At 44.7% G+C, this 23,633-nt stretch overlaps 1 protein-coding gene across 10 annotated transcripts in view; it reads left to right on the plus strand.

The window, feature by feature from the left end:
* The window catches only part of Slc18a1 (solute carrier family 18 member A1), a 45,302-nt gene extending 32,283 nt beyond the window's left edge, over positions 1-13,019 (plus strand). For 7 of the 10 annotated variants that reach the window (XM_063275099.1, XM_039094220.2, XM_063275103.1 and 4 more), the window contains 6 exons: positions 7,546-7,624; positions 8,738-8,789; positions 10,421-10,484; positions 10,760-10,879; positions 11,100-11,233; positions 12,350-13,019. In XM_063275099.1, coding sequence (XP_063131169.1) covers positions 7,546-7,624; positions 8,738-8,789; positions 10,421-10,484; positions 10,760-10,879; positions 11,100-11,233; positions 12,350-12,460 — 560 coding nt within the window. In that variant the 3' untranslated portion in view covers positions 12,461-13,019. Of the gene's footprint in view, positions 1-2,642; positions 2,809-7,545; positions 7,625-8,737; positions 9,509-10,420; positions 10,485-10,759; positions 10,880-11,099; positions 11,234-12,349 lie in introns of those variants that run through there. The other 3 variants (XR_010058277.1, XR_010058278.1, XM_063275104.1) reach the window with 3 other exon arrangements.
* The last annotated feature ends 10,614 nt before the right edge of the window (positions 13,020-23,633 follow it).

A 23,633-nucleotide genomic window follows, 5' to 3' on the forward strand; every position in this document is an offset into this window, starting at 1 on the left:
TCCTTCCTTCCCTCCCTCCTTTCCTCCCTCCTCCTTCCTTCCTTCCCTCCCTCCTTCCTTCCCTCCTCTTTCCTTCCTTCCCTCCTTCCTTCCCTCCCTCTTTCCTTCCTTTCCTCCCTCCTTCCTTCCCTCCTTTCCCTCCCTCCCTCCCTCCTTCCTTCCCTACTTCCTTCCTTCCCTCCTTCCTTCCCTCCCTCCTTTCCTCCTTCCTTCCTTCCCTCCCTCCCTCCTTCCTTCCCTACTTCCTTCCTTCCCTCCTTCCTTCCTTCCTTCCTTCCCTCCCTCCCTCCTTCCTTCCCTCCCTCCCTGTTTCCTTCCCTCCTTCCTTCCCTCCCTTCTTCCTTCCCTCCCTCCTTCCCTCCCTCCTTCCTTCCTTCCTTCCCTCCTTCCTTCCTTCCTTCCTTCCCTCCCTCCCTCCTTCCTTCCCTCCCTCCCTGTTTCCTTCCCTCCTTCCTTCCCTCCCTTCTTCCTTCCCTCCCTCCTTCCCTCCCTCCTTCCTTCCTTCCCTCCCTCCTTCCTTCCCTCCCTCCCCCCTTCCTTTCTTTCTATTTTTAGGGGTAAATCCCAGGGTTCTCACGCAAACAGTGCAAATGTTCTACCACCGAGCTACATGCCCAGCCTGTTCTCTAATCTAGTAAACCCTGAGATATAAACCCTAAGCCTAAGTGCCTATGAAAGTTTCCCCATGACTTTGTACCACACTATTTTAAAGTAATTTGGTTTCACAATTGAGCACCACTTGACTTCAATCTGAAATGAACATGGAAATGCTTTGAAAGGTAGTCAGAAGCTACTTCAAAGAGCTGTTGCAGGCATGGATGGCCCAAGGTACTCTGTGCCTGTATACTCTGCAGGATAAGAACCAAGCACAGTCTCACTACACCCCTCTGACTGTTTTACACACTCTGTAGCACAGTCTCACTACACCCCTCTGACTGTTTTACACACTCTGTAAAGGGTGCTCACCCTCCACCCAGATCCAAAATGGAGGACCCCAGCCTCCTCTGCTCTGTGTAGGCTGGGAGCCTCCATGTGTGACTTTGAGGGAGCTTAAAGGGAAGGCCTGGGCCTCTTCCAGGAAACCTGAGGACAACAGGGCAGGAGAGGCTACGTGCAAATGATCCAGTCAGTACAACCGGGCAGGAGAGGCCTGTGGTGCCAGAGGGGAAGCTGATAAGAACCGGATATAGCTCAATGTACCATAAAAAACACAGAATCTAATTTTAAGGGACCAATTCTGAGCAGGGCTCCAGCTGTACACTTAACTTCAAATTGAATTTCTCGGGCTGCAACTGCCTCTGACCAAGACAATTAATTGAGTTAGGCAGCGCTCAGTGCAGATAACATCTCTCCTGAGGAGGTTCTGGTCCCTCTGGCTTCTGGTACCAGTGAGTACACCATAGCCGGGAGCAGCCCTCCCTCAGCAGTCCAGTTAGCAGCCTCCCTTACCAGTTCCAAGTCAGTTGGTTACTGTGATCTTATACCACGCTCCTCAGCACGGCCCACACCTCTAAACTCTACACCATCTAATAGAATTCTCCAGTGATGGTTGCCACATGCTGGAGGAAGTTGGATTACTGGGGCTTTGCAGCAAGTTAGCAAAAACACGTTAAATCCACCCCACTCCTTCCCTCCCTCCCCCCTTCCTTCAATTTATTTATTTTGTGTGTGTGTGTGTTAAATGCATTTCAAGTACAGTTTCCCTTCCCTTTACTCCTCCCAGTTCCCTTCCCATTATTTCCCCTTCCCCCCCAGATTCACTCCCCCATTTCCCTTCAGAACAGGTCCTCCCCACCCGGGGTGTCCAATGAGCACTGAATAACAAGTTACAAAAAGACGAGCTACAAACCCTGATATCAAGGCAGGGTGGGCTAACGCAGTAGGAGGCAAAGGGTCCCCAGAGCAGACAAAAGAGCCAGAGACAGCCCTACTCCTGGTCGTTGGCGTATGCTGGTGAGATTTGCTGAAAGAAGCAGAGGCAGGAGGACTACTACTTCAAGGCCAGCCTGGGTCACACTTCTTTCTTTTTTAATCTTATTTTTTAAATTATTATTCTTTATTCTTTTTTTATAGTCCATTCATTATCCCTCCCAGTCCACCCTCCCACAGTTCCTCATCCCATCCCCCATCCCCATCTCTAAGAGGATGTCTCCATCCCCACCCTCACCCCACCAAACCTCTCCGCTCCCTGGGGCCTCAAGTCTCTCAAGGGTTAGGTGCATCTTCTCTCACTGAAGCCAGACTAGGCTGTCCTGTATTGTATATGTGTTGGGGGCCTCATATCAGCTGCTGTATACTGCCTGGTTGGTGGCTCAGTGTCTGAGAGATCTCTGGGGTCCAGGTTAGTTGAGACTGCTAGTCTTCCTATAGGGTTTCTCTTTTTCTCAACCTCTTCCAGCTTTCCCCTAATTCAACCACAGGGGTCCCCAGCTTCTGTCCATTGGTTAGGGTGTAAATATCCGTATCTGTCTCTTTCAGCTGCTGGGTGGGCCTCTCACAGGGCAGCCATGTCAGGCTCCTGTCTGTAAACAGTTTTGTTTTTCTTTTGAAACTGGGTTTCATGCAGCCTGGTCTGTCCTTGGCCTGGAAATGTAGACGAGCTTAGCCCTGAACTCTTCATCCTCTTGCTTCCGTCTCCCAAGTTCTAGGATCTTGGGCTTCAAGGCACGTGCCCACACATCCCACGGAACAAGTGATGTTTCTGTGAATTTCCAGGGGACAAGGGTATACCCCACACCCATCACCAACCACCCTTGGAAAAGTACTGGCCATGAGAAACACTTCTCCAGATTACAGGAAGGAGTGCAGGTAAAAAACCAACCAAACAACAGCAACAAATTCTTGAGAGAGATGTGTGGTCTGAGAGGGACTTAGTACCACATGGCCAATGGATCCTGGGCTCTGCTACCCAGGGCAGAAGACAGCACTGGCTTTGGAAACCGTTTCACCCCAGTTTGGATTTATGCCCAGTCACTTACTAATTCTCATGTTGAAGAACCACGCTTTTTTGTTTTCTTATATTTAGACAAGCTCATACTACATTGGTTAGACTGGTCTTGACTTCAAAATCCTTTTGTCTCAACGTCTTGTGTGCTGGGGTTGGTTATAGGTGTGCATGACCACACCCGGCTTTCCTTCTTCATTTGTAAAAATGAAGGTATCATTAAGCATTGTTTTGGTCTTTGTCCTTATTTCAGGGAGGTTACTGCCAAGCATGGATTATAGGATTTACTAAACTGATAATCACGTGTGACAGTCACGGTTATGTGTGATCCACCCCTGAAGACAGGCTGTGAGACGTATGTGGATGTTGATTAGCCTAGAACACAAAATACTGCTGAAGTACAAGCTCGGGTCAGCTGCTGTGGAACAAGTGCACGTTTGAGGAAAGCTTCATTTAGGAAATTTCATACAATTTACAAGGGTGTCAAGGAGACCGGTAACTAGGCCAGCGAGCTTCCTCTTTCTGTGTATCAGCTAAATCATTCAGTAGTTATTACCTCTAGACGTTCAAAGGCAGTTAAACCCAAATGAACAGATACAGTTTCAAACAGATTGCCATCCTGGACAGAGAAAGTAGACAAACACAGGAGGACATGCTTCTCTAATGCTACATAGGACACAATATTAAAAGCAAACAAGCCACCGGCCAGGCCCAGGCTGACTGTTTGCTTTGGGTTTAGGATTAGAGCAATGATACTTTTTATTAGGTTACATTGTTTCCTCGAGGTCCAAAGTGATTCAGGGAAGGGCTAAAGAAACAGAGAAACTCACAATGTTGGTTCCAAGCAGGCCCTCAGGCCAAAGTCCACCAGTCACTCTGCTGGGCTTGGGTAGGGGAGTAACTGGCCTTGGAGTGAGATGCCTGGGTTTGCCCTGACCATCACAGGTCATGATAATTATTAAGGCAAGTGGTCATAGGGCACTTCATCTGTGCTAAGCCAGTGTAAAATGCTCAATGTGCAGGGTGTTCTCTTTTTTTTGTTTGTTTTATTAGTTTTTGTTTTCTATGAACATTTTTAATTTTTTTTTCTTTTTTTTTTTTTTTTCGGAGCTGGGAACCGAACCCAGGGCCTCGTGGTTGCTAGGCAAGCGCTCTACCACTGAGCTAAATCCCCAACCCCAACATTTTTAATTTTAATAAGTATATAAATACAATGTAGTTTTACTATTGCCATCCCCTCTCCCTCTCCAACTCTTCCTATATTGCCCTATCTTCCCTCTAAATTGTTGGGCTTGTCTTTATTATTGTTTTGTGTGTTGTGCGTGTGTGCGTGTGTCCTACTGAGTCCAATAGTGTTGTCCACGTGCTCACAGGTGTAGGGCAGACTACTTGGGTATGGGAATTTTTTTAAAAAGGGGGTGATCCCTGAAGAAAATTGATTCTCCTTCCTTCTGACTACTGGGGGTTGGGGAGGGTAGAGCCTGTGAGACACTCCCCCATGTACATTGGAATGCTGACCGGAGTGGTCTTGTTCAGGTAATCGTATTATTGAGATTTCATGGGTACAGCTTCCTGTCACATCCAGAATGCACTTTATAACAGTCCCCTTGTCCTTAGTTAGGCTCTTCACAATATTCCCTGAGCTGGGAGTGTAGGGTTTTGTTACTTTGTTTGGCAAAGGGCATTTGAGTCACTTACTCTCTGTGTTTTGACCAGTTGTGGTTCTTTGCAATAGCCTCCATCTGCTACAAAAAGAAACTTTTATGAGAAGGGCTGAGAGCTTATGTAGTCTATTCTTGGTGACTCACAACCATCTTCTCCTTGTGTTATTTCATTTTATCTTTATAACAAAATACTTAAGGTGGCCTAACTTTATAAACTTAAGCATAAGCAACTCACTCTCACAATAGTTCTTGGGCCTAGTGGGAGCACCTCAGTATGTCCCCGGGCAAACCCTTCAATAATCAAAGACCTGCCCCAACCTCTAGCAAAGTCTCGTGTAGCTCAGGCTAGCTTCAAACTCACTGGGTAGCTGAGGTTGAGAATGAACTTCTGATCCTTCTACCTCTACCTCCAGAACGCTGGGATTACAAGTACGTGTGACCATGCCCAGGTTATATGATGTTGGGGATAGAACCCAGGACCTCTTGTGTATGCTAGGCAGGCACTCTACTTACTGAGCTACATCTGCACCATAGGCCTTCCTTTTAAAGGTCTCTTCTCTACCCACAGCACCACGCTGAGGACCAGGCCCCCATTTGCATTCGTGGCAGGGCTATGTGCATGAGAGCACAGGTGCAGAGGCCAGTGTTAGATTCCTCTGTAGGTGGAGCTTTAGACAGTTGTGGGCCACTCAACATGGTTGTTAGAAACAGACCGTAGATGCTTTGCAAGAGCAGTAAGCTCTCCCAACTACTGATCTATCTCTTTAATCCCCATTTCCATGATCTTAAAAACTCTGTGTTTATGACCTCTCTGTAGAGCTCTGTCCTTGAGTATCTTTCTGTCTGACCTCTACACGTGGTTGTTTGAAGCCCTTCATGGACCCCTTGACTTCTCCTCCCCACTCATCTTTTCTGTCTTCACCGTCCAGTCAATTGAAATAAAAAGCTTTAGTTCTCGTTATTTCTCTCTCCTCACTCCCATTGTGCCCCAACACAACATGAGAGAAAGTTCTACAACTCCACCTTAAAAATACCTTTAAGTTTGCTCACCCATTTTGGTAATGGCTTCCAAGCTGAGACTCTGACTTTTCTCCTGGACTTGCCACAGTCTCTTATCCTGTGAAGCTGTTCTTCTAAGAGACTTTAGAATACACAGTTGGGCTATCTCATTCATCATCTTCATAGCTTCTCATGTCCTTTCTGCTCACATGTTTCAGCCACTCAGGCATCCACGTGTCTTGCTCCTGTACCAGGCTAAGTGGTTCCTTCTTTAAGCCTTTCAGCTTGTGTTAGGTGCTGCATATGTCCACCCCCACCCCCCACCCCCACCTCCCAAGCCCCTTCTCTCTGGTGAACAAAATCTCAGCTTAAGCACCACCCCCTCAACCTTTCCTTGGCTTCCCAAATGTACCTTCTAGTCACTCTGACATTTGGATACATGAAATTTCTGTCACAGTTTTCAAAATTACTTTCTTCACTTAATTTTTAGCGTTTAGTTTTATTATCTATCTCTCCGCGAATGTGAGTTCCGTTTGAGTTATAATCATTTTTTGGGTTTATTTGCTTGTACTTGTATTGTTTTAAGATAGTGTCTTCGTATGTAGGCCTTGGATTTACAATCTCCTCCATCCAGCCTAGTAGAAAAACTCTCAAGAACATGGCCACAAAACCCAAAGTACATCTGCAACACAAAAAGGCAGGAGGGTGCTTCTTGCTAAGGGCGCTTAAGAAAGCAAGCACCTCCAGGAGGCTTCCTGTGCCTCATTCTGAGTGCTTACAATTTGGCTTTGAATTCTTACCTGATTGGAATAATTGATGAACAGCATAAAACATTTGTGCATATGTTTTAATTTTAGGGAAAATGCTAATCTTTACATTTTTTATGTTTCTTTCTTACAATTTTCCATTAAAATAGTGCTTTGTTATCCTGTTTAATTCTTTGCTTGAGAAGACCACATTGTCCTTGTGGCTCCCACAGCTTACCTAGTACTAGGATTACAGACTTGCACTGTATTTGCCTCTGTGTTTACCTTTCAAAAATACTTTATACTTCATGTGCATGGGTGTTTTGCTTATACATGTTTTATGCATCATATGCATACCTGTGCCCAAGAAACTGGAGTTACAGACATGGAGGTGCTGGGAATCAAACCGGAGCCCTCTGAACGAACAGCTGGTGTTCTTAACCACGGGGCCATCTCTCTGGCCCTTCCGTGTTTTTCTTATCTACTGCTCAATTTCTAGCCTTAAGAATACCTGGCATATGGTAAAAGCTCATCAGAAAGAAAACAAGAAAGAAGGAAAGAGATGGGAGGGTAAGGAAGAAAGAACTCAAAAATAACAAGTAAAATTTCTAAGGTCATGTAGTGGCCAAGCATATACTAAACCCAAACTGTATGATCCAATATCCATGATTGAGATCATCAGTTTGTTGTCACAAAGTCATGTGACCAGGACAATAGTTAATGAAAGCTTTCACAATCTCTGTTCAACTTGTTCTCCACTGTTCCCTGGAAAGATATAGTAGCAGCTTTGCTCTGTCCACATGTGGGAACCAAGGCTCAGAAAGACTTACCTAGGACCATGGGGAAAGCAACAAGAGGACAGGTCATAAACAAGTTAAATTTGATTTCCCAGAAAGTCCATATTCTGATAACCCAGTGAATCTTACACATGTCAGTGTCTAAGTCTGAAAGTCTAAGTAGGAGATCAGAGCGCATTAAACATATTGAGGCTAAAGAAACCTTGTTACTGAGGAAAGCAGAGAGGTGGGGTCCTGACACCTCTGCTCGTGAGTTGCACCAAGACCTCTAAGATGTATTACAAAGTGGTTTGGAGACCTAGGGCTCTCGGGAGTACCTTGCTGAACTGTAGGAAATAAGGTGCTTTAGATTAATTTGAGCATCTCCTAAGGTGAGCTTCTGTGTTCTTCCACAGGTCTGGCTTTCTTGCCTGCTAGTGTGGCCTACCTCATTGGCACGAACCTCTTTGGTGTGTTGGCTAACAAGATGGGTCGGTATGTAGCCTGGGAAATTGGAAGAATGACTGTACTGTCACTTAATAGTGACCTTTGGGTTTGCGCTTACACTTGGGACAGTTTAGGACATAGTGGTAAACATTGCTGTGAAGGAGGCCAGTGGGTAGTTGACACGGGCAGTATAGAGAACGGATGGATCACCTTTAACTAGTTACTTTGGAAGAGACAGTGGTTACACAGAGATCGGCCTTCCTTTCCAGTTAAAGAGGTAATGTCAAGCCAGCAGCTAACAGCTGTAAAACAAAACAAAACAAACAGAACAAAACAAAACAAAGCAGTCTGTACTTTGGAGCAACCATCGCCAAACTTCATCCCATGAAACCCTAGGGATTCTAGGCAGGAACTTCACAAATGCAAAAGGGATTTGAGTTTAGGGAGGCAGGAAGTATGAGTCTAGACTCTCTTCCCCTACTACAACGATGGAATGGCTTTGGTTTTAATCTTATCTTCAGTTCAATACAAAGCTTTAAAAATACATTTGAAAGCACTGCTGTAGGAGACAGAGGTGAGGAGGAATTGTTTATTTTCACAGGGTTTTTGAGAGTGTTTTGTAAGACCACACATGTTGTGAGGAGTTTGAACTGGGGTGGAGAGATGGATCACTGGATAATGGCACTTGCCACAGACGCCTGCGTACTGGAGTTTAATCTCCGGAACCCACATGGTAGTGGAAGAAGATAGCTGGCCACACAAAGTTGTCCTCTGTGGTGTGCCTCCTTTCACATAACTGCTCCCTCTCTCACACACATTAATAACAATAAATAAAAACTACAAAACAGAAGCAACCGGAACTGGCAGACACCAATAATCAAGTTTGAGAGCCAAGTGCCTATGGAAGCGGCAGCCTTCGGTTCTAAGGGACACCAGCATATGCCTCACTGTTGTACTCCCAACACTGCTGTGAGGAGAGCTGCGAGTTCAGGGTAGAGATGAGCTCAAGAAGAGGACCCAGACGGAAAGGCATTCAACCTGGTCCTGTAGAGACGCAGTTTCTTCCTGCATCTCAGGTTCCTTGAATTTAACACTGGCCAAGGTGGCAGGGAGCAGCCGCCTCTCTGCAGATAGTGTGTGACAATGTCTCTTTTCTTCCAGGTGGCTGTGCTCCCTTGTTGGGATGGTGGCAGTAGGTATCAGCTTGCTCTGTGTAAGTACAAGACCCAGCTGATGAAGGAAGAACGCTAGACATTTCAAGATCATTTTCCTTCAAATGAGCAGTAGGCCGATGTGGTAGGAATTTCTACATGATCAGAAAATGGTGCCCAAGGGGATGCTGTCAACAGAAGCGGCATGCTATCAAAGGGAGGTATAAAAGGAAGGAGTAGAGCAGTGGGCAGGAGGAACTAGAGGTGTGAGGATATGCATAAACACTGAAGCATGTTGGGATCTATTTCTGGAGCTTGCCAACCGTAGTATTTTATAAATCCACTTATTCAATTGACTGTGACACTCTCCATAAACCACCGGGGCATGTAGCATTTATGGCTCAGTCTCTAGAAGCAGAAAATTTGGTAGAAGAAAGAAAGTGGGGTTTTCTATCTTTAAGAGTCTTTAAGAGTCCTTCCAGGTCATTACTGTCACCTGTCCTTAGTAGAGACCATCAGTCCATTTGGCTCCAGGCTAAAGGGATTGAAAACAGAGGTGTAAGGTCCTGAGCACTGCACCCAGGTCGAACTAGAGCCCCTGCTGGTGGGCATGAGCTCATAGCTCTAGTCCAGCTTTACCACTTGCCCTTTGTGTGGTCCTGAGCTACTCACACCACTTCTTTGCTCGGTATTCTCTCACGAGGACTTGGCTTGCATCTCACAGGGTATTTGAGGTAATCCACAAAGACTGCAGAATGAAGAGGGCACATGAAAAGCCTCAGTAAGTCAGCCCTGCCATTTAGAAATATGGGCATCACTCGAGGTGTTGCTTCAGAAGTACAGCTGTCAATAATATGCTAAACTTTTCAATGGCTGTGCGATGGGCTAGTGGCGTTGGGTAACAGGTACCTAGGAGAGGGTAGGGAAGTTATTTAAAAAGGAGGCCAGACTTTAGTTAGGGGTGAACGCATGCCATTGTTTGTGGCACTCAAATGATGCCGTTCGTTTCTCCAGTTGTTGAGCTATTAAATGTTGGATTTATTTATTTATTTATTTATTTATTTATTTATTTATTTATTTATTTAGTCTTTTTGCTAAAATGGCTACCAACTTTGGATTTCAAATTTGGCAGTGCATGTCTTTAATTCCAGCTATTCCAGGAAACTAAGATAGGAGGATCGGGAATTCAGGGCTTGCCTGGGCTACAGAGTGAGTTCAAGTGTAGCTTGGGCAACTCAGTGAGACCTCATCTCAAAAAGAAATAAAAGAAAAGTAGGGGCAGTCCTAGCCTCACAGGGCCCTATGTTCACTCTCCAGTACTGTAAAGCAAAATACAGGCAAACTTGATAGTGCCAGTGACGGCAACATACGGTGAGGAGAGCACAGCAGTGTGCGTTTGGTAGAAAGTGTTAGGTAAACAATAGTTCATGAATAGAAAAGGACTCTTGCTTGCTATAATGCAGTTGAGTCTGAGGTTAGAACTTGATCTTGCTGCTTATTGGCTTCATAACTTTGGGTAACACCAGCCCAGTTTTCATATGATCGAAGTGGGGAGGAAGGTTATTTTTCAAAAGGAAGTATAAGAAATCAGAGGTAATGCATGTGGCAGATGTCACAAATGCATGTCGTGTGAAGACTCTTCCCTTCCTAGCCCAGTGGCATTCTGAGGAACTCTTCTTCCTTCCCATTCCAGGTACCTCTGGCTCACAATATTTTTGGTCTTATTGGCCCCAATGCAGGCCTTGGCTTTGCCATAGGTAAGCAGTACCCTCAAAGTAAAAGACCTTTGAAAATGTCCCTTGAGTCAGGTTCCTTTCCTCCCCATTTTCCCATCAGAAGAGGTATATGGAAAGGCAGGGATGGGAGAAAAGCTGGCATATGTGCAGAGTAGGTGCATCTACTGGTTCCTACCTGGTCCTCTGTTGGTGTTAAGTGTGGAGACAGCAGGCCCTGAGAGTAAACTAAATGGGGGAAGGGTGGAGGGAGATGCTATATAAGCTGACTAACAGCATCCTGCTTGTTTTGGCCACAGGAATGGTGGATTCCTCTCTGATGCCCATCATGGGATACCTGGTGGACTTACGCCACACCTCTGTGTATGGGAGTGTCTATGCCATCGCCGATGTGGCCTTTTGTGTGGGCTTTGCTATTGGTATGTTGGTTGGCTTAGATGGGCTCTCCCAGGCCTGAATGACCCAGTCTCCCTTCTCCATTGTAGTTTACCTGGATATGGAACCAGAGGCTTCATTATCTTAGGGATCTGATTATAGTGGAATCTGCCTCAGCTTCTGTGGCTGTCCACTGTCCCTAGGATGGTGTTTTACAGGTGACCAATTCAACAAACACTTGAAATTTGATTTATTTTTCCATAGGCCCATCTACTGGGGGTGTTATCGTACAGGTCATTGGCTTTCCTTGGCTCATGGTCATCATTGGTACCATCAACATCATTTATGCTCCTCTCTGCTGCTTCCTGCAGAACCCGCCAGCTAAGGAGGAGAAGCGTGTAAGGCACTGTCTCTTTCACCCTGTGGTTCCCCTGACTCTTCACCTTGAGCTCATTTCCACTCTTCTGGGCATTTCTCTGCTTTGTGGCTTTACTGTTCTTCCTAACAACTTATCCTTTTCTTCTACCCTTCACTTTCCTTTTTTTCTCTGAACAACCAGGTCCCTTGTTATCTGGATCTTAAGTAAAGAAGGGAAACGAGGAGCAGGCAGGGTGACACCCTTCTCAAATTCCAGCATTTGAGACACTGGGGTAGTATAGAAGTTCAATTAGTCCTTAGCCACATATTGAATTAAAGGTCAGCCTGCCCTAAATAAAACCTACTCATAAAACATCAAAACTAAACTAAACTAAAAAAAGAAAAGAAAAATGGAAATATTTCCATTCTTTTTGTGTATGGTGCATACAAGTTAGTGTGTAAGAGGAGAATGTTGTCTTCTTTTATTATTCTCTGCCTCACTACATTGAGACAGGGTCTCTTGGTGCACTAGAGGCTTGCCCTTTAGTCTGTGCTGGCTGTCCAGTGAGTTCCCAAGACCTGCCTGCCTCTACCCACCAGTTCTAGGATTACAGGCATACAGCTGTGAACAGTCTTTTATCTGGGTGCTGGGGATTCCAGCTCAGTCCTTATGCTTCCAGGGTAAGTCCTTACTCCTACTGAACCATTTCTCAGCTCAGGACTTGTCTTTTAAAGTTAAAAAAAAATAGTCTCCAAGTAAAAGGTCTTGCACACTGTAGGACTTAGTTAATATACTTTGCTCTTCTTGTAGCATGGACACCCCAGCAGTCCTAGGTGCCTCATGGAGTCAGGATGGATGTAGAAGGTGCTCAAAGGAACAGATGTAGGCAGGAAGGTCTACGGATAAGAGCGCCCATTTCGTCTAGCTTTTTGCTATGCCTTGAACCTCCTGATGCTAGGGTTCAAGCACAAGCAGATCAGATGTTTGGTCTGACTAGGCTTGATATGCCCAGGCACCTTGGAAGGCCTGAGCCTACACAGGAGGCAGAAAGAGCGTGCTATACTTATATCTTGAGTTGTTCTAAGTAACACCAAGCTTGATATGCTAGTATGGACCTAAGATACACAGCAATCTCTGTACTTACCTCCTATTCCAGGCAATTCTGAGCCAGGAATGCCCCACAGAGACCCAGATGTACACAGTCCAGAAGCCCACAAAGGAGTTTCCACTAGGAGAGAACAGCGATGATCCTAGCAGCGGGGAGTAACTGCGGAGGGCGATATCTGCGCCTCACATCTACAGGGACCAGTCTACTACAGATTCAATAATTTTCACTTTCCTCTCCTCCAGGCCACTGCCTTCCTCCCTTCTTATTGATACCTTTCCTTTACTCACCTGTAAGTGCAACCCACCACTCTCCCTCTGTGCTTTGACACCACCCATGGCCCACTTTTTGTGGGAGGACAGTGCTATTTCCTGCCAGGCCAAAGCGAAGCTGATTAAAGCTGAGTTGTGACAAGTTCTGCAAGGGGTGACTCACTTCCTGCAGGCAGGACTGAACAATGTGCCTGCGAAATCAGGGGGACAAATGACAAGCCTGCCTTTCTTCTCTGATTGTTTTTTTTTTTTTGACATATTACCAATATGTCCTAAAATTTGACTTGTGTCCTGTGAAATGCTTTCCCCTTATTTTTTCCAGTTTAGCTTCTATACATACGGGTTTTTGCTTATTTTATGTGCTAAAATTGTTTACCTTCATTAAGTGAGGCCTTCCTACTTTCTTCATCGCCCAATTGAGAGGAAATAAACAACTTTCTTAGGCTTGAGTTATGTCTGTTCTTATGAATTCTCCTGAATGTTTCTATCTTTCCCAAATCTCTTAAACTCTTATAAATAAAAGTGCTTGGAGTACAGAAAAAAAAAAAAAACAAAACCCAAACAAAAAACCCAAACAAACTAACCAAACAAAAAACCCAAATAAACAATATTGCATTAGACCCGAGGGTTCCCAGTGTGAAGCGAAAAGAAACTCTTGAAATTTCTCCCAAACGTGTTTCCTGATAGTAGGAGCAGAACAAGGCACTCATTATTCATATGTGACAATGACTAAGTCAATTAGCCAATTCAGACACGATGAACCAGATGGTTGGTGGCAGGACAGAGAGTGTGGGAAAATACAGTGGGTGTTGTGAGTTTTGCTACATTTTTGAAATGGTTATTGGATAATGGAGTCTACAATTTGGGAAAAATGGCACTCATTCTAAGTAGCTTCTCATTTATTTGAGCAAACAATAAAATTTACAAACAACTCAAGCTAGAATATGTTATTCATGCACAGGGAGGCATGGATGCTCAGGTTTGGTTGGGGGATAACAGCAGAGGTGGAGGTGGAGAGAGAATGCTGTGGTGGTGCCATGATTTCAGAAAGGGGTGTTCATCCTTGACCTGGAGCACCCCTGAATTACTATGTTCTTCCCTGGGAGTTGAATAGCTTCAGGACAAACTGTGACTCAACAGAACACACTTTGACTGACTCTCAGTTTATCTGTTCACTTGGACGAAGAATATCTGATTGGTGGATGCGTTTTTGGGAGTTTGGCTTTAATGTAGACTTTTTTGATTGCAGAACCAGGTAGACTTGTATCATTTAGTGCATATGACATAGAAGCCTAAAGGTAAATTTAGCAAATGATTTACCTGAATTACCTTGGGAGCCATAGCTCCCAAGAAAAGCTGAGAGAGAGGGAAGGAGGGAGGAAGAGAGAGAGAGAGAGAGAGAGAGAGAGAGAGAGAGAGAGAGAGAGAGAGAGAATATGAATGCAGACCATAAGATCTTAAAAGCAGAAGGGAGAGACCACATCCATGTGGGGGGCTTTATAATAAAAGTTAAGTTTGAGGAGCTAGATGGATTCCACAGTGGTTAAGAGCCCTGACTGCTCTTCCAGAGGTCCTGAGTTCAATTCCCAGCAACCACATGGTGGTTCACAACCATCTGTAATAGGATCCGATGCCCTTTTCTGGTGTGTCTAAAGACAGCAAAAATGTACTTACATAAAATAAATAAATTCATACATACATAAATAGAAACAAAGAGTAAAATAAAATTAAAAAAACTGACCTTGCTACAGGAACTGCTAATGTGTGTTTCAAAACAAGGAAGAATTTACTAGAAGCTATCAAGGATAAAGTTAGCCTTTATTAGTGGCCCTGTAAGCAACATGAAAAGACTGTATGGTACGCATCAAACATTGGCAGGTCATGATGATCTTCAAAGTGATCCAGTCCAGTGAAAATGAACTGGACTGTAAAAGAACTTTTCTGTAAAAGCAGGAGCCGTTCCAAGAAGCACATGACCTGGGATGTAGTTTTCTCCTCATAAAAGGAGGCAACACAAAGAACTTCCAATGATGGTCAAAAAGACAATACAGGAGAACTTCAAAGTGTCAGAGGAATATTGGACAGTCTGAGTGGAGACAAACCAAAAGGCTTGCACTGCCCAGTATAAAAGCACTTTCACATCTCAATGACAGGCAGACAGTACAGGAGGAGTGAGAAAAATACTGTCTTAGGCTTTTATTGCTGTGAAGAGACCCATGACCTTGACAACTCTTATAAAGGACAACATTTAATTGGGGCTGGCTTACAGTTTCAGAGGTTTAGTCTATTTTCATCATAGCAGGGAGCATGGTGGCATCCAGGCAGACACGGTGCTGAGAGTTCTACATCTTGCTTGATCCACAGGCAGCAGGACACTGAGACACAGTTCCTCCAACAAGGCCACACCTCCAACAAGGCCACACCCACTCCAACCAGGACACACCTCCTAATAGTGCCACACCCTATGGGCCAAACATGCAAACACAGGAGTATGGAGGCCATTCCTATTTAAAACACAACATGCGGGATGATGGTAGGGAAAGTGCTGTGCAAAAGACAGGAATATTCATATGGGGGAGTAACCCAAATCCAAGAAGCTAGGATCAACATGGCTTACACCTTCTCAAAGGTCTTGTTATTGTGGCCTCAGAGCCTCCGCATGCTGCCGCAGTAGTCTCATCATATCTGTGATCTGAGACTGGGGTGACTTGAAGAATACTCTCTCCCTGTGTGTCATTTTATGGAATACATCCCTCCGTGATAAGGCATGAGCTGAAGGAGTAACTGTTAGAGACTCACTCTGCCACTCTCATGTGTAGGCTTAAGTTGGCATGAAGAAAGGGCAGTATGACCATGGCCACAGAAGGTGTGCAGCAGGAAACCTTAGGGATCTTTAGTATCTGTTAGTTATACCTGTGTAGGCAGAGCTTCATGGGCCATCACCAGGACCCACAAAGATTATACAATCTGGGCCTCCTGAGTTCACCCTCCAACCTTGTGTGTGGTGGTTGAATTATGGTCAATGGCAATATTAGGAGGTATAGCCTTGTTGGAGTAGGTGTGGCCTTGGAGTAAGTGTGTGTCTGTGGAGGTGGGATTTGAGGTCCTGTGCTCAGTCAAGCTCTACACAGTGTGGAAGCGAGTCTCCTCCTGATTGCCTGCAGAAGACAGTCTCTTTCTGACTGCCTTCAGATCAACATATAGAACTCTTAGTTCGGGCTGGAGAAATGGCTCAGTGGTTAAGAAAACTGGTTGCTCTTCCAAAGGTCCTGAGTTCAATTCCCAGCAACCACATGGTGGCTCACAACCATCTGTCATGGGATCTGATGCCTTCTTCTGGTGTGTCTGAAGATAGCTACAGTGTACTCATATAAATAGAATAAATCATAAAAAAAGAACTCTCAGCTCCTCCAGCACCAAGTCTGCCTGCACACTGCCATGCTTCCCACCACGTTGACAATGGACTGAACCTCTGAACCTGTAAGCCAGCTTCAATTAAACATTTACCTTTGTAAGAGTTGCCTTGATCATGGTGTCTGTTCACAGCAGTAAAACCCTAATTAAGACATCGTGTATTAGAGGACCATTCTCTAGATCGTGGGAGGAGTACAACCAGACAGCTCTCCAGTTATGCTAGGAGAGGAATTGCCATAAGTAACTGCGGTAGGAGTAAACAAAGCCTTAAGTTTGAATATGAAACATCCCCTTAAGGCTTTTCTGTGGAATGCTCGCTCCCTAGTCGATGGCCTTACTTTTAGAAGGTTCTGAAATCTGTAAGGTTTGACCTGGTTGGAGGAAGCATGTCACAGGGTGGGCGTCTTTGAAGGGGATCTCAAGTAGTGGCTTTTTCTTGTTTTACTGCTTCATGCCCATGGTTCTGTGAATAAGGACCTCTACCACAACACTATGTCTAGATATGTAGGGCCATTAGCCATGGGCTGGAACCCTTTAAAACCAGGAGCCTTCAGCTGTCCTTGCAGGTATGAGTCACAGTAGTAAGAAAGCTGACTAATTCACACACCTTCCTGTCCTACCTGACCTGCTAGTCTATGTGACCTGAACATGTCCTTTCACATTTCAGTGCCACAGCACCACCTTGGGCAAACATGGCTTTCTGTTGCTCTTCTGTCATAGGTTTTCTGTACCAACAAAATAAGCCCATTCAAGCTGAATTGAGAGTAGAAGAGGCAGGTTGATTTGGGGGCAGCTCTCAGTTGGGTTCACTGATTCCAAGAAACCAGAGAAATCACCACACAGACAGGGAAACACACACACACACACACACACACACACACACACACACACACACACATATACACACACACATACACAGGACAATGACAACAATGACACATGCAGGGAGATAGAGAGGCAGAGAGAGAGAGAGACAGAGACAGAGACAGAGACAGAGAGAGAGAGACAGAGAGAGAGAACAAAAGGTCTGGATAATATAAGGAAGAGCCTCTGGAGAAGGAGAAGCCCAGCCCCGGGGTTGGAAAGTTCAAGGATATGCCAGCCTTACCTTGTAACTGGTGGGGACCGAGAGATGGTGGAAGAACTTTGCTATGTTAAATAAGCACCTCATCCACCTGTCTTGCGTCTGAAACTCAACATTCTTTTTTTTTTTTTTTAAGTTTGGTGTTACTTTTTTTTATTGAATATTTTTTATTTACATTTCAAATGTTATTCCCCCTTCCCAGTTTTCCATCCATAAAACCCCTATCCCATCTCCCCCTTCTTCTATGAAGGTGGTCCCCCTCCCCAACCACCCTACCCTTCCCAGCTCCTCGCCCTGACATCCCCTACGCTGGCAGGAGGGTGATCAAGGTCTGCTCAGGTTCACCCTCCAGAATGAGTCACTGTATAGCCTCCTGCATAGAGATGTTTCAGTCAGTGATGGGTTGAACATACGACAGTGGTCCTATGAAATTATAATACATCTCAAATATTCCCATCTCCCAGAGATACACCAGCACCCTCACTTGTCTGTGGAGATACTGGTATATGTAAACCTGCCATGCCGGTCATCAAAGTTGAGCACAGTTATACCTAATAATGATCATGAACCACCATGTTTGTCGGTTTATGTATTTACCATTTTTTAAAGATTTGTTTGTTTCATTTTTGTGTATTGATGTCTTGCTTGAGTGTATGTCTGTGCACCATGTGTGCGTTTGATGTCCTTGGAGGTCAGGGAACACCAGGTCCCCTGAAACTGGGTGACAGAAGATTGCCAACTCCCTTGCTGTGGCTGGGACTCAGATTCACTGTAAGAGCAGCCAGTGCTCTTAAACACCCAGCCATCTCTCCAGTCCCACATAAAGTTTTTATCATGCTTACACACACACAGACACACACACACACACACACACACACACAGACACACACAGACACATACACAGACACACACACAGACACACAGACACAGACACACACACAGATACACAGACACACAGACACACAGACATACACACACACAGACACACAGACATACACACACACAGACACACAGACATACACACACACAGACACACACACATGCACACACAGACACACAGAGACACAAACACACACAGACACACAGAGACACAAACACACACACACACAGACATACAGACACACAGACACACAGACATACACACACAGACACACACACACAGACACAGACACACACACACACACAGACACACACAGACACAGACACAGACACAAACACAGACACACACACAGACACACACAGACACAGACACAGACACACACACAGACACACACAGACACATACACAGACACACACACAGACACAGACACACACACAGATACACAGACACACAGACACACAGATACACACAGACACACAGACATACACACACAGACTCACAGACATACACACACAGACACACAGACATACACACACACAGACACACAGACATACACACACACAGACACACAGACATACACACACAGACACACAGACATACACACACACAGACACACAGACATACACACACAGACACATAGACACACACACACACGCACACACAGACACATAGAGACACAAACACACACACACACGTTTGAGACAGGCTCTCATGTTGCCAGGCTGACCTTGAACCTCCTGTAGAACAGGATGATGTTGATATTCTGATCCTCCTCTCCTCATCTCCAGAGTGAATGCTGGGATTGAGCGTGTTCGCGCACTCTCTTTATTGGTGCTGGAGATGGGATCCCTAGTGTTGTGCATTCTAGGCAAGTATTCAAGCAGTTCAACTCCATCTGCTGCCCCTGTTTGGTATACTGAAACCACTCTAGGTTGGTCCTTGAGGACGAATCCAGATGAACTCAGGCACTGTTACTGTAGGGGTGATGATAGCTCCGTGCAAGCTTTTACCTCGGGAGAACTTCCAGTGAGAAAACGGTAGGAGACAGTGATCCTGGCCTTGTACAGGTCTGGCTAATGTGCATATTTGCATCATTTTTAATCTTGTCAAGTTTAAACAGAAAATTTTGAATTTAAAAGTAGCAGCAAGTTCATGTAATGTGTAAAGACAAAATATTTTAGTGGGTTTACTTTTGTTTGAGGCATGCTATGGATGGTTTTCCTAAGTATCCTGGGCTTACCTGAACTCACGGCAATCCTCCTGCCCCAGCATTATGAGTGCTGTGATTGGAGCCATGACTATGGTCATTTAGAAAGAATATTTTTTGTAGGGCTGTACAGTGCATTTGGCTTTTAGTCAAATATTATGTGACAAAATAGCAAAAACAAACGACTAGAAAAATTTTAAGCTTTTAAGAATAAAGATGGTAGGGTGATTTAAATTTATTATTAAACATAATTTAAAAATAAATGTAGCATGGCCCATGAATACAGTGTATCAAGTCCACAGCAGCATATGGTGGAATCGTCTGTCTTTCCTCCCCACCCAGTCCCTGAGTCCCAGAGAAGCTGCTGGTCCTGCAGGCTCCATCAAGGAAGTGTCCCGCGTGGGTGTGCCATTTCAGTCTCATACTTTACAGCCATTGTATGTTTTCTTTATTTGGATATATTAAAATTGACCACTTTGGAATTACCTGAATTGTTCTATAATTGCTTTTTTTATTCAGTTGCAGAGATGAGCTCTACTCATTGGTGGCTTGGGAACAAAGGCTATGCCTTGTGGCCTAGCTGTCTGCTGGGTCACACCCCCGGGATTCGAGAGCCAGGCTGTCGTCTTGTACTTAGCTGTACCTCCAGCCCTTGTGTTTTACTTTTTGTTTGGTTTCAGTTGTCCAGGCCGATCTTGAGTTTGTTCCGTACCCCACACACCCCTTGAACTTATGATGCTCTGCTTCCCTCCTGTGAAGCTAGGACATCAGACCTGTACCACCAGGCTAGGCTCTAGCTGAGTTCATGTTCATACAACCAGGAAAACGGCAAATGATTCTTTCTTCGTGATGGATTGATAGACTGTAATTATTGAATAATACATAACCATAGTTAAAACAAAACCTTATATATGAAAACTATAACAGATTTTTATCAATAACTTTTGTTCCTTGTCGTCATATATGTTATATAGTACATGCTGGTTACTTTCTCCTACACTCTCTTATATCACTGCCAGCCCTGAGAGTCTTATAAATCTCTTTGTTGTATGTGTGTCCTTTTGTTTTCTTTTGTTTCTGACCGAGTTTAATGAGGTCTATCTATGTGAACATGGGTTTGAATGCTGGTGGACTCACCGTTCAGAATGCAATTATTTATTATGTCTCCCCTTCCAGAATCTGTTAGCTGCCAGTAATTTAACAGTAAATGACAGAACCCCAAGAGGCCCTCCCCATGGGTAGCTGACTGTTGGCCAGGGGCAGTCTGGTGTAGGCTCAGTGCGGGTAAATATAGTTGTTGTGAGTTCATGATTGCCATGTCTGTGACAGGCTTAGAAGATGGCGTGCCACAGAGCTTCTCTCTGTTCAGAGCTTAGGTTCTTTCTGCCCCTCTTCCAAGATGCTTCCAAGCTTTAAGGAGGTGGCATAAAAACGTTGTTTAGAGCTGAGAATGCAACAGCCTGGTAGTCTTAGTATCTTGTGAACTCCTGGGCCTCCATGTTCAGCTCCACTTACCACAAAAAGAAGTTTTCTTTGGTTAGGTCAATTTAACTATGCAGTAGCAGTAGGGACTCACTTAGGGTCTAAGACCTCGTCACTCATGGGATTCTGACTGGGTTGACAATCCTAGGCATGGATTACATACATGAATATGTATGGATAACACATATGAAATCCTGTCTTGTGGAGCAGGCCTCACATCAAACCAGAGAGCAGTTAGTTAGCCCATAACAAGAGCGTGTCACTCTTCCACCTATGGGAACACATTACATTCAGGCAGTTTGGGGCTGGAGAAATCAGTCAGCATCTAAAGAGTGCTTGTGGCTCCTCCAAAGGACCCAAGTTCAGTCCCCAGTACCTGTCTTGGGCAGCTCGCAACCACCTATAACTTCAGTTCCAAGAGATCAAGCCCCTGCTTCTGACCTCCAGGGGCACCTGCATGCATACCTATAGTAAACAAAGATGCACGCATGTATACATAAGTACAAAATGTTTAAATCTTTCAAAAACTTAAGTTTTAAGCCACTCATTCTGGCTTATGGATTCCACCCTCTATTTTCACATTCTTATCTACTACTGTTTTTTTTTTTTTTTTTTTTTTTGGTTCTTTTTTTTCGGAGCTGGGGACTGAACCCAAGGCCTTGCGCTTCCTAGGTAAGCGCTCTACCACTGAGCTAAATCCCCAGCCCCTCTACTACTGTTTTTATATTGCAGAAACGTTACTGTATTATATTGTGGAAATTGCCCAGTTTTTTCCTGACTTGACACTGAATATCTTTGCTGGCTTCTCTGCTCTTTGACTTCCATATACAGCTTTATGATGACTTTCTAAAGCAATGATACGATTATTGCTCATTGCTGAACTGGAGGCCTGGAACATGATTTCATTGTTTCTACCGCATTTTGCTTCTCAAAAATGTTTTCAGGAATCTCTCTGTGGCCTTAAGGGGCTCCCTTCTGTCTCCACCATCTTTCCCTTTCCCTGGGTCACGTCATGGGTTCATCTGCTTTTACTCCATCTGCTCATACTGGCACCAGCAGAAATGTCCTCATAGCTTCTGCGTGAGGCTCTCTCCCTTCCTTAGGCCCCAGATCCCACAGATGGTGCAAGGACACTGAGAAGGGTGTGGTGGGGCAGGGTCAAAGAGCTGAGATCATTGTCTTGACTGGGGAGCTAAGATTGCCTCACCCCACCCAGTTTCCCAAATGTTTTCCTTTCTTTTTCGCTTCGCTTCTCCTCTTGACTTTTTTTTTTTAATAATCGGAGTGTGACACATACAACATGTGTAAGTTTCAAGTGTGTACTTGGTACATTCGGAGCATATATATATATATGTATATATATATATGTGTGTGTGTGTGTGTGTATGTATGTGAATTTGTGTGTGTATATATATATGCGTGTGTATTTATATAAATATATATGATGAAAGAAAACACACACTTGTAAGCATTCAAAGACATCAATTTCCCCACGTTTCTTCCCAGTTACTCACCCACATCTGAATCCCCACTAATTAATTGTGCTGACTTTCAAAGAAATGCTGATTTTCATCCCTTTCTCAACTTACAGTCCTCTTCATTTTTCTCCCCTGAGGGTTTTTTTTTAAATAATTTTCCCTAACTACATTCCTCAAAAGGAACTTCATGATACGTGGCTCTTAAAGGGCCTCTCACTGCATCCCACTGTGCCGATGGAAAACTGAGTCTGAGCTGTTAAATGATCAGTTTGATTTCACATGGTCACGTCTCACACAAGGAGCAGAGCCTGTACTGAGCTCAGACCGACTTGGCTCCCAGGTCTGAACGCCTTCCCTGTGAAGCCAGTGTCCTTGTACATGCTGTCTGCTCATGAATAATGCTTAGTAGATGTTTTCCCTAAGCACATGTGTAAAGTTGCATGTTCCTATGTGTGCTCATGTATGTGGCAGCTAGGAGTTCTCATTTAGGAGCCTATTTTAATTGCTTCCCACCTTATTTTCTGGAGGCACTGAACTGGTTGCACACAGATTGGGTAGACTGTCCAACCAGCAAACTCCAGGAGCCCTCTGTGCCTGTCCAGCACAGTGATTAGAGGCATTCAGCCACACCAGCGTTTGTGTGGGTTCTGGACATCTGGACTCAGGTTTTCATGCATTTACATCTAGTACTTTATGAACCAGGTTCCATTTTTTAAAATGAATTGTTGTTCAGGTTTAAATGCGCCATAGAAGTCATTCTTCCTATTTCAAGAAAGATGGCATAGTGCTGCAACCTTCCTCTTTCCATCTTGCTTCTCCTTCTTCTGGAGTCACCTGCCTATTCTATCCCATGCTCACCATGAGTAAAATTGGCCTCTGATGTCCATGTGCACAACCACAAGTAAGGCTTCATTTTCATTTTCTCCAGAAGAGGACAGTAGACTCCACACTAAATTAGGCCTCCATCAAGGAAGCCAAACAAATCCCTCTGAGCAACTTGGTGCAATTCATTTACCGAAGGGTTAGTATTTACTATTTTGGAGTTCACATGTGCTAAATTGTTTAACACGAGTTTTGAGTAAGAGGCATTTTGGGGAGGGCAGGGTGGTATTTTGAGGCTGGTCTAGAGCTCACTGTTGATGGTCGCAACATTTCAGACTTCCTACTTCTGTTCTTGAATACCAGGGTTACAGGCAGAAGCCAGATCCTGGCTTCAGAGCAGAGTTTTCTACAGGCATTCTTTGTCCCTACCTTATCTAGATCTTTCTGCGGAAGCCAGGACAGCAGCCCCTGCCCTGGCCTCCTTCCAACTCTCAAAGCAAATGAGTGGGGATTTTGTTATCTACAGATGCTGTCTTCTCTCTAGGACAATTCTCAAAAGGAGCTGCTGGGGTCTTTGACAACCACAGCTCTGTTTGACAGCTGGCTTCTGATGTCAGCACAGTAGGTATTGTTTCCATCAACTCAGTGCTCCTCAGACAGGGCTCTCTGATCTGCCTGCCGACGCCTTAAAGGCAT

Source organism: Rattus norvegicus, chromosome 16 (genome assembly GCF_036323735.1).
Source record: "Rattus norvegicus strain BN/NHsdMcwi chromosome 16, GRCr8, whole genome shotgun sequence".
Lineage (NCBI taxonomy): Eukaryota > Metazoa > Chordata > Mammalia > Rodentia > Muridae > Rattus > Rattus norvegicus.